General features: G+C 43.1%; 1 protein-coding gene across 1 annotated transcript in view; it reads right to left on the bottom strand.

Moving 5' to 3' along the window:
* The window catches only part of nfatc4 (nuclear factor of activated T cells 4), a 116,319-nt gene extending 104,537 nt beyond the window's left edge, over positions 1 to 11,782 (bottom strand). Inside the window, exons 1-2 of the mRNA XM_084327514.1 lie at positions 11,265 to 11,782; positions 2,795 to 2,943 (exon numbers count right to left, since the gene is read on the bottom strand). Of these exons, the coding sequence (XP_084183640.1) occupies positions 2,795 to 2,943; positions 11,265 to 11,427 (312 nt within the window). The 5' untranslated portion in view covers positions 11,428 to 11,782. The remainder of the gene's footprint in view (positions 1 to 2,794; positions 2,944 to 11,264) is intronic.
* Positions 11,783 to 12,007: the final 225 nt, after the last annotated feature.

Here is a 12,007-nt window from a genome sequence, read left to right as displayed (position 1 = left end):
ACTGTAACTGAGAAGCCGTCGGCCTTGCTGAGTTTGTTATTTGAACCGAAGAGAATGGACTCTGTTTTACCCAGATGTAATGATAGTTTGTTGTCAGCGAGCCATGTGCAGATTTTGCCTAGTTGAGCTGAGGGTTTTTTCAACCTGTAACTTGTTCTTGTCAGAGACCAGATGCCCTTAAGTCTGCTATTCTAAATCTATAACCTTATTTAGACTTGTATTAGTCTTGTTCCTCTGATTACATTTTCTAAAGAAGCCATTTCATTGGTTTAGTGACAATAATATAGGAAGCTTGTTTCTTTCTGTTCTTGGCAGAATGTAGAATGTCTTGGCGTCTCCACATCACTATATTCTGCCCCTTGCAACGTATTATTTTCCTGTTTGTACAATACAAGATACAAGATACAAGAGTTTTATTTGTCACGGCATACAGGTATACAGTGAAATGCGGGGGGTCTCGCCCGCAACGAAGTGCAATAGTACAAGTAATAATAATAAGAGTCCAACCAATAGAGCGACATAGTGCAATAAACAAGTAAACAAAGTAGGCATATCGGTATCTGTATATGAGCTATTTACAGAGCATGGTAGGACATGCTAGGTCCTGTGGCAGTGCAGTACACTGTTAGCTACGGATGAGGCATTGGGTCTTTATGTACACTGCTATACAATGCTATATTATACAATCTCAAGCTATACTATTCTTAAAGTGATCTTTCCTTCTGTAAAGTGTCCATAGTGTGAGCGTGTGCAGCATGAGTGAGTGTGTGCTCATGTTAAAGTGGCTGCTAGTGTGTGAGCGTGTACAGTGTGTGTGTTGTGTGTGTGTTCAAGGCTCTGATGGCCTGGGGGAAGAAGCTGAGCCTAAGTCTCTCTGTCCTCGTTACTGGTGCTCGCAGGCGTTTGCCTGACCGCAGCAGCGTGAACAGGCTGTTGTTGGGGTGGTGAGGGTCTTTCATTATCCTGCAGGCTCTGGATTTGCACCTCTTGTTGTATAGGACCTGCAGGGTTGGTAGTGCAATACCCGTGGTACGCTCGGCTGAGCGCACCACTCTCTGTAGGGCCTTCTTGTCCTGTGCCGTGCTGTTGCCATACCAGGCAGTGATGTTTCCAGTCAAGATGCTCTCTACAGCTCCGGAGTAGAAGGACTGGAGTATTTTCCCAGATACTCTGAACTTCCTTAACTGTCTCAGGTGGTAGAGGCGCTGCTTCGCCTTTTTTACGACTGAGTCTATGTGTGTTGTCCATGTCAGGTCCTCTGAGATGTGGACCCCCAGGTACTTGAAGCTGCTCACCCTGTCCACGGTAGCCCCGTTTATCCTCAGTGGTGTGTGTGTCTCCTGCTGTCTCCTCCTAAAATCCACGATCCGCTCCTTGGTTTTACCAATGTTCAGGAGCAGGCTATTGTCCTGGCACCAGCGTTCCAGTACCTCAACCTCCTCCCGGTAGGCCTTCTCGTCGTTGTCCGAGATCAGCCCCACCACCACTGTGGCGTCCGCAAACTTCACTATGGAGTTGGAGCTGAACTTGGCCACACAGTCGTGTGTGTATAGTGAGTACAGCAGGGGGCTCAGAACACAGCCCTGGGGGGACCCGATGCTCAGGGTGATGGTGTTGGAGGTCTGACCCCCCACCCTGACCGCCTGGGGCCTTTCACTCAGAAAGTCCAGTATCCAGGCGCTCAGAGCGGAGCTCAGACCCAGCTCGATCAGCTTGTCCACCAGTCTGGTGGGGACTATGGTGTTGAACGCTGAGCTGTAGTCAATGAACAATAGTCTCACATAGCCCCCCTTCTGGCGGTCAAGGTGAGAGAGGGTGCTGTGCAGTACTTGGGAGACCGCATCGTCAGTGGACCTGTTTGGCCTGTATGCAAATTGCATAGGGTCCATATCACTGGGGAGGGAGGCACAAATGTGATCCTTGACCAGCCTCTCGAAACATTTCATGGCCACAGAGGTGAGTGCCACCGGTCTGTAGTCGTTGAGACATGTTGGGGAGGGTTTCTTTGGTACAGGGATGATGGTAGACATCTTGAAGCAGGCAGGGACCACTGACTCCGCCAGGGATAGATTAAATATGGCGGTGAACACAGGGGCTAGCTGGTTAGCACAGGACTTAAGTATGTGTCCTGTTATTCCATCTGGGCCAGCAGCTTTTCTGGTGTTCACCTGCATAAATGCTCTTCTCACACTGTGTACCAACAACGAGAGAGCGTCCCCGCCCCCCCGCAGTTGCCCCCCCTCCACAACAGCCGGCGCGCCAGTGACGTCACTAGCCGTTGAGCTAGAGGCGCCACTGTCTACACCAAACCGAGCGTAGAAAGAGTTGAGTTTGTCCGCGAGAGAGGCGTCGTCGCTCCCCATTGAGGGGGCGCTGACTTTGTAGTCAGTTATTGTCCTCAGTCCCCGCCATAAGCCTCTTGTATCGTTTTGTGCCATTTGTGTCTCCAATTTATCAGCATATGTCCGTTTTGCAAGTTTTACAGCCTTGCGCAGAGTATAGACTGTAGCCTTGTACTCCTCCATGTTTCCTGACTCTCTGCCCAGGTTGTAGGCAGTGGTGCGGGATTTCAGAGCTGCTCTGATAGTACTATCTACCCACGGTTTCTGGTTAGGGAAGACCCGCACCTTTTTAGTGGGGATAATACTATCAGCCAGTGTTGTAATGAAGCATACAACGCTGTCCGCGAACTCGCTGACGTACTATTGCTTGATTCGCTTTTGAATAAACCTCTAAAAGATGTTTTCTTCCTTTCATTATGGATAATTATCAGATAAAGGCAACACTCGCTCACCTGTACCGAGCGCGCCGGCAGACTCTCGTAGGTCCCGCTGAACTCACGCACCAGAGCGCGCCGCGGGGGCGGAGAATGCATCCCAGCCCGCTGACTGGCCGAGGCCGGCGGGCTGGGGATGCCGACGCGAGAGGCAGCCAGGTGGTTGTCTGTAGCCAATAGAGAAAAAAATCATCTTCAGAAAGACGACAAACATGCCTCTGCGACGTTCCACGTTCCACTAATGTTTATTTTATGTCAAGGTCACGGATTCATGTTGGTCCCACAACCCCACTGAGCATAATGTTTTCTTTCATAGCTCTGTCTTGAGTAACCGAAAAAAGATGTCGGTGGACGGACGCACAGAAAACAAGCAAACAGACACAGCAAACACGATTCACTACACAATGACACTTGAGAATGAACTGGGAATATTAAGAGGTGCAAATGCTTTACCCATGGTTTAAACTTCCTACAGATTGTTGTTTTGTCTATAAATAATACATCTATGTCTGTGCATTTGTCTTTGTTCTTAGCAACGCTAATGCAAATCAATGAAATTAAATGAGATTATTTCTCTCACATTTACTCTTATTAAAGTTTATAGAATGGAAAGGCAGACAGAGTAACTTACATGATGGTTTCATACCATTGACTTGCACTAGTATTGTTAAAAAATGCTAACAGCTAGCAGCATGGGGTCAGTTTCTCAGAGACCAAAACACTGTCTTTTTTTTCTTGGTTAAAAACCTGTTACGCTGTAAGGTCCCCCCCAATTGGGGGACCCTGCTGTTTTATCATAAATCGATCAATACAGACCGTATTAATTAATGTTGTGTTTCTTTTTCAAATGTAGCCAAGAGTAAATACCCTAACTCTATCAAAACAGCAGTCAAAGTGTATATCTTCAGCACTACGTTTGTTTACCGATGTTTTCAAGATTTTCCAAAAATAAGAATTTATCGGAATAATGCTAGTTCTATCGCTATTTTATCTTAAAACGCAAGGACAAGGGGGAGCTCCCGTAGCTCACCGCATATCTCGGCGCTATTTCTGCGTCGGGGAAAACCGTGCTCGTCACGGATCTGGGGGACACGAGTTCGATTCCCCGACCCGCCGTCATTTCTCAGAATGTCTTCCCCTGCTCTACATCCCATTTCAACCTGTTTCTGTCGGTCATGCTTGACCAGAAAACTGATAAACGCTAAAAAATAAAGTAAAAAAGAAAAAAGAAAAAACGCAAGGACATTTTTTTTATATTAAAAAATATTAATTTATATTCTCCTTTGTTTCATTACGATTTACTCAAGCATAGTAACAGACACAATGCTTCTGACACTGTGAATACATTCCCTGAGGTGCATAGATGTTCCTAGATACCAAGAACATGCAAATTGACTTGTAGAAGTGGAGCAATCTTCCATTTACTTGGGCATGTACTTTTAGGCGGATTTTCTGAAAATAGGGCTACAGCTTAACAGGATAAGGATCAATGGATAGGCTTTTTAAAACCTATCCTCAACTCTTCTGTACGATTATTGATAAACATGACTCTGTATAGTAGTCAGTCAAATGAGATTACTCCACGCATCTCTTCAGTAAACATTCAAAAATGGACTAGCCGTGTCTTTAATCACGTTCAGGACTGAATAAAGTCTATTCATATTTTTGACAGCACTTGCTATTGTTTTTCTCCAGTTTTGCAATGTGTTGAGCATCTTCACGTCACTCCCGCTCTGCGTTCCAAGGCTGAGTGCCACCAGCCTCTATTACAACAAACATTTTGTGGAAGAACATCTGGTTTTGTCTGAAAAAAAAAAAGAATTGAGGATACGACCTTTTGTGACCACAACTACCGGCGCAATATGTCTCCTGTGTGGTGTGGTGTACCGCCAGACTCATCCGCTCTCATCCTCTTCCACCAAACAGAAGATCGCTCATAACAACACGGACGACTCGTTGGACAATTTGAATACTATTGTGACCAGTGGTGGAAGAAGTACACAGTTCCTTTACCTATGGTAAGTAAAAGTAGAAATACTCAGATAAATGAGTACTCTGGTAAAAGTAAAAGTCCTCCATTCGAATTCTACTTAAGTAAAAGTAGAGAAGTATTTGCTATTGAATGTACTTAAGTAAGTAAAAGTATGCATTAGGGCTGTACCGAATGCTTTGAAGCTTCGATCATAATGTTGTCATTCGAATTCTAAATCAACATTCGAATTTTTTATTTTTAATAATAACATTTATTTTTTTAATATTATTTTTAGGTGTCTATTCAATCTGTTTAAACCAATGGGGGTTTTCTTCACAGTTGCAGTTAAAGATTAGGCTACACTAATATTATAATATTATACTATAAGACCAACCGTGCCCTTATTGGATTATTTATGTTGACGAAACTGATAAAGAAAGTTGATTTAATAAAAGAAAAAGACTCATTTAATCAGATTAATCACTTTATTCAAATTGAGGATTTAGTTAAAAAAAATTATACTAATATTTAATGAAAACATTTTTTTATAGACATTCGAAGCTTCGTTCGAATACTTCAATAGAAGCTTTGAATGTTAAAAAATGACATTCGGTACAGCCCTAGTATGCATTCTACATAAAGTTTGTGCTTTGGAGCGTTCATTCCTCGATCCATTGACCTCTATAGGTTATGTTAAAGTGGTATGTGGTCCAGTTATGCTGCTCTGATTAAAGGTTATGTTAAAGTGGTATGTGGTCCAGTTATGCTGCTCTGATTAAAGGTTATGTTAAAGTGGTATGTGGTCCAGTTATGCTGCTCTGATTAAAGGTTAAGTTAAAGTGGTATGTGGTCCAGTTATGCTGCTCTGATGAAAGGTTATGGTAAAGTGGTATGTGGTCCAGTTATGCTGCTCTGATTAAAGGTTGTGTTAAAGTGGTATGTGGTCCAGTTATGCTGCTCTGATGAAAGGTTATGGTAAAGTGGTATGTGGTCCAGTTATGCTGCTCTGATTAAAGGTTATGGTAAAGTGGTATGTGGTCCAGTTATGCTGCTCTGATTAAAGGTTGTGTTAAAGTGGTATGTGGTCCAGTTATGCTGATCTGATTAAAGGTTATGTTAAAGTGGTATGTGGTCCAGTTATGCTGCTCTGATTACGTCCTCTTGAAGTTGACAGGCTTCAAATGTGAAAGTATATAATCTTCATACATTTTGGCCATGTTTTCTATACAAAATATTTTTCTTCAAAGTAACTAGTAACTGATGGGTTCAGATAAATGTAGTGGAGTAAAAAGTACAATATTTCCTTTTGGGGGGGGGGGGGGCTGCTATAAAGGACTTTTTTTTTTTCCAGAACCTCAAACTTTGTCTGGCATGATGTTGACTTGTACAGGCCACAACTTCACTGATTGCTTTAGTGTTGAGAAATCCTCTCACCAGGCCCCAATACAATCCAGTGGGGCCAGTGTTTAGCCTTCAAAAACCACCAGACATGTCCTTTTTTCAAAACAGGAAGCTCACAGTATAATCAGATGTGTCTTCATATGTTATTCTGACGAAATGGTTGTAAACCATACATTGTATCAAACATTATAATGAGTTTCATACTTCATGGGCCTTGTGCTATCTATGGTGCCCAGTTAAATGTGTAACTGGCTGGCCTATGGGGTTCCCAAAGTCGGGGTCACGACCCACAGGAGGGTCGCGAGCCGCCGCGGGGGGGGGGGGGTTGCCAGATGATAAAAAAATATATAATAATAAAAAATAAATAAAAAAATTAAATTATTTTTTCAGTCAGGCCACTGAACTTAGAAGCAGGCCAGGACAGTGTTTCTAGTTGCAGCAGCGCAATAGTTAGATAACCTAGGTGGGGAACAACCAGGAGATCACTGCAACTCACACAAGTTGGAGAACTATCTCCCTCTCTCTCTCTCTCTCTTGCTCTCACACACACACACAAAAGGAGCCGCATGTGATTGGTGGAGGCGGGACCCTTACAAAAAACTGTTGTTGCTAATCATTGACACATGCTAGCCTGTAATAATCCCCCCCAGAAAAATCTACTTTGCATTTGATATATTGCAAATATATGCCATCACACACACTGGCATTTAAAGGGTTAGAATTAGGCTTGGGCGGTATGACGGTATTAAGGTATACCAGGGTATTTAGAAATACCTACGGTATTGATTTTCAATACCGCCGTCACCGTCAAAATCACAGATGCGCTTCAGTTTCTATAACAGTGAAACAGAGTTTTGAGTGTAGTGCACACACTGAGTGTAGTGCACACACGCGCCAGCAGAGGGCGAGACCGCTCTAGTGGAGCGAGTGGGTCACAACGGTGTTCACGTTTTACGGTAATGTTGCGACAGTGCTGTGAAAATACCGTAAAGCGTTGTGACGAGAGCAGTGTTGTGGAGCAATCCGTCTCTTATTATATGTGAACTATAGAGTACAAGGTTTACACAACAGCCCCCACCCGCCTTTTTATTGTATTTGTACCGTCCTGTACTATCCGCTGTCAGCTGTTTATCTCTCTCTGTGAGCTACTGAGCTTGAATAACTAGCGTTAGCTCACGTTAAGTAGTGTTAGCTCTGCGGCTAATCTTAGATTACCCTGAACTAAATCAATGACTAGGTTATAAAGCATTCGAGTAGTTTTCACTGCACATAGAAGTAGCCAAACAACGGGAGCATTTCGGGAGCATATGACCAAAACCCAGGCAATTTCTAGCCCTTAAGGAATCAAATAGTCTGCCATGGCTATAGGCTAGATGCTAACGCTAAAACGGTGCGGGACTACCATTCTGAGAGCTGACGATGATTTGTTTACTTGGTAACACGTAACCCCCCCCCCCCCCGCTGATGAAAATGAAAGTCATACCGTCAAATACCGTGCACCGGGGTATTATAATATAAAGGTTTGCCGGTTTGAAAATAAGGATACCACCCAAGCCTAGTTAGAATTATAAAATTAATATGTGGTGTTATGATCAGGGCTGAAGTTGAATAAAAGATTGTATTATTTTCAATCTGACATTACAAAAAAACTGAAAATCCATCAAAATCAGTGTTGTTGCTAATCATAATAATAATAATAATAATTTAGGACCTGCTCAGAGGTCATCAATTGGCACACATGCGATGCATGCATGCAATTCGTATCTGCGATTAACCCATCCCGTCGTCCTTCCCCCCCAAGGGCAGCCGGGAGCAGACAGGCGTCAACGTGAGCCGCGCCAGGGGACCAATCCAAGTGCTCCTGTCCGTCTTCGTCAAGGACGCCACAGCGTTAGCGATCTATTGTTGTGCATCTTTTTCCATTGGGTTTATCTTATCGGGGGGGGAAACCCTTGCGAGCACGGGGAGAACATGCAAACTCCACACAGAAAGGCCTGGGAGATACTCCACCTGGGTAACTGGCATCATGGAAACCTGGTCCCCAAGCGGGAATCGAACCCTGGACCTTCTTGCTGTGAGGCGACAGTGTTAACCACTACACCACCGTGCCGCAAAATCAGTGTTGTTGCTAATCATACATATGCTAGCCTGTTTTTTAACAATAATTTGTGATGCCATCACAAACACTGGCATTTAAAGGGTACAAATAAAAAATGCCTGCACCAGAATGCAGGAAATTAAGTCTTTGTAACAAGAAATGTCCTGGTGGGGGACCCAGACCCCCTGCTTAAAAAGTGGCCTGACTGGGGCTATATTTTGCACTATATTTCCTGGCCTGAATGATTTCCCCAGTCCGGCCCTGGTTAAAAGCCTCCAATGCTTATTAGTGTGTGTGCGTTTGAATGTGTGCATGTTTCAACCATACATTTCCATTTATTAAAAAAAATAATTAAATTATTATTTTATTTTTTTACCTCCTATAATAGTGGGGGTCGCGGCTCTCTGACCCCGTTATTTTTGGGTCGCGGCCTGAAAAGTTTGGGAACCCCTGGCCTATGGAACTCGTAACTTCGGATATGGTGTATAGTTCACACAACTATCTCCTCACTGATTATACTGTGGCTTCCTGTTTTGGAAAAGGACATGTATCGTTGTTTTTTGAAGGCTAAAACACTTGCCCCATTGGATTGGAGCCTGGTGAGTAGGGATGGGTACCAAATCCGGTACTTTTAAGGGTATCGACCGAATCACGTCGGTACCACAGAGTACCGATTCACGTGAGATCCACCAATTTCCTTTATTATTATTTTTTAAGTCATATAACGTCAACGTTTCGTTTACCGTGAAACGAAACCTATAAAGTGTGCCGCACGTTCACGTCAACATTCACGCGCACAATACACACTTACCTAGGATTTGACTTGATTCAACAACAAAGCAGTCGGGCAATGGCAAGCCGAAAACGGTCACAAGTGTGGTTACACTTTACAAAGTTAGATGCAGACAACGCTCGCTGCGATATTATATATTATATATATATATTAACAAATTGTTCTAAATAAATAATAATGATAATAAATCATTTGAAGTTTGGACACATTTTTTACAACTGATTAAATTTTTAGAGACTAAAGTACTGAAAAAAGGTACCGTTGGGTACCGGTATCAATTCACAGGTACCGGTACCGGTATTGGTTCAAATGTGAACGGTACCCATCCCTACTGGAGAGAGGATGCAGCGGTGTCTCTCAATACTAAAGAGGTAAGATAAGATCATTTATGGTATAGTAAGATAAGTTAAGACATATGGTAGGCTATGTTAAGATAAGGTATGATATGATAAGATAAGATAACTTATGGTATGGTATGGTAAGATGAGATAAGATAACATATGATATGGTCAAATAAGACAACGTATGGTATCATAAGATAACATATGGTAAGATAAGATAAGATAACGTACAGTATTGGTAAGAAAAGATAAGATAACATATGGTAAGATAAGGTATGGTAAGATAAGATAACGTATGGTAAGATAAGATCAAATATTGTAAGATTATTAAGATAAGATAAGGTATGGTAAGACAAGATAAGATATGGTATGGTAAGACAAGATAAGATAAGATAAGGTATGGTAAGACAAGATAAGATAAGGTATGGTAAGACAAGATAAGATAAGATAACATATGGTAAGACAAGATAAGATAAGGTATGGTAAGACAAGATAAGGTATGGTAAGACAAGATAAGGTATGGTAAGAAAAGATAAGATAAGGTATGGTAAGACAAGATAAGATAAGATAACATATGGTAAGACAAGATAAGATAAGATAACATATGGTAAGACAAGATAAGATAAGGTATGGTAAGACAAGATAAGATAAGGTATGGTAAGACAAGATAAGATAAGGTATGGTAAGACAAGATAAGATAAGGTATGGTAAGACAAGATAAGATAAGATAAGGTATGATAAGATAAGATAACTTATGGTATGGTAAGACAAGATAAGATAAGGTATGGTAAGACAAGATAAGATAAGGTATGGTAAGACAAGATAAGATAAGATAAGGTATGATAAGATAAGATAACTTATGGTATGGTAAGACAAGATAAGATAAGGTATGGTAAGACAAGATAAGATAAGGTATGATATGATAAGATAACTTATGGTATGGTATGGTAAGACAAGATAAGATAACGTATGGTATGGTAAGATACGATAAGATAAGAGAGATTTAAGAGGTGCACTGTAACACTGTAATGAGTTCTGCTGTACCACGTTCGAGTCTAGGGTGTGGTAATACAACCATATGCCAGTGTGGGCGGGAGGGAAGAGATGAAGGGGCATGTGTGTGTGTGTGTGTGCGTGCGTGCGCGTGTGTGTGTGTGCGTGCGTGTGTGTGTGTGGACTGAAAATGGGGGGAAAGAGGGAGGAAGGAGAGAGAGAGGGAAGATGGAGGGAAGGAGGGAGGTGTGTATGTGGTGCCTTGCTCAGTAAACAGGGGTTGAGGCTCCTTTCCAGATGGCAGCTGTTAAGTCCACTCACACGCACAGCTGATTAAAACCACATTGAGTCTGGGCAGCACACACACACACACACGCACATGCAAACGCGTGCATGCACACACACATCACAAACACAGTTACACATACTAAAATAAAGACGTAGAAACATACACGTGCATGTATACGTACAAATGCACGCATATGGCGCGCACACACACAAATAAAATAGAAATGTGCTTGTGAAATACTTGAACGCATACACACGCACGCGTGCACTGCACTCATACACAGAGGCATGCAGCTGTATAGGCCTACAGGATTCATCATCACAACACATGCAAACGCCACATAAACAGAATGCCTTTTTCTCAGAGAGCGAGGGAGAGGGAGAGAGAGAGAGTGAGAGAGAGAATAAGGAATATGGAATATGGATGCTTATTATGGGCCCGGGCCGTTATTAAATACATTGAAATAGATGTCCATGCGCGGTTCCAAATACATTAGAGGTCGCATACAGTGAGTGACAGGCGATTCAAAAACTCCGATCACTATTATCCAAACGCTATTATTATTATCCAAGAAATACATCCAAGAGAAAGGGTCTCTAACCAATGGTGCCGCTGGTTTCCTCCAGGTGCGCCGGGGCGCTCTCCCCCGCCACGGCGCTCTCTCGCTGGGATGGGCCCCGCAGTTGACGCGGCGGGTCGTCCTCAAAAACTAACTTGAACTCGAACTCGCCCTCCTCCCAGCCCGGGCCCGGCGCGGCCCCCATCCCCGCAGCAAGGCAGGGGGAAAAGTCCGGGAGGTTGATGATAACAGTGATAGGCTATCACTATCAGATAGTCCTATAATAACAATGTCCTTATTAAGATGCGCCTCAAAAAGACAGTTTCCAAAGCTGCTGAATGCGCGCTAGGTATGTGTCATTGTACAGATTGCTCTTCTTTTGGAAGCTTTGTCAGTATAACTCCAGTAACTTTTCTCACAATCTCCTCAGACGATATTATTATCGGGACCGGTTGCTCGAATAGCTGAACGTCTTCAGACTTCATGCCCGATCGCGGTCCAGAATCTTCGATGATATATCATGCAGTTTGTTATCGGCCTCTTTACTCCAGTGCTCTCTCTCTCTCTTTCTCTCGATTGCCATCCTTCCCCCCCCCCCCCCCACCCCACACGAAAAAAAAGTTTATCAAATAGTTTTGTCGTTCTTTACCCTTAATTGCCTTTGGGTTGGTCTCTCTCAGCCCTAGTTGGTCCGTTACTCATTCCCCATAGGACCATTTGCTTGTCAGTCAAGGAATCCCCCTCCCCAACCCCCAATCCCCTTCTCCCCCATCGTGGAGATTTCT

The sequence above is a fragment of the Notolepis coatsorum genome (genome assembly GCF_963971535.1).
Source record: "Notolepis coatsorum genome assembly, chromosome: 13".
NCBI lineage: Eukaryota > Metazoa > Chordata > Actinopteri > Aulopiformes > Paralepididae > Notolepis > Notolepis coatsorum.
The sequence above is the reverse complement of the archived record's forward strand: the minus strand, read 5'-3'. Positions and strand labels throughout refer to the sequence as shown.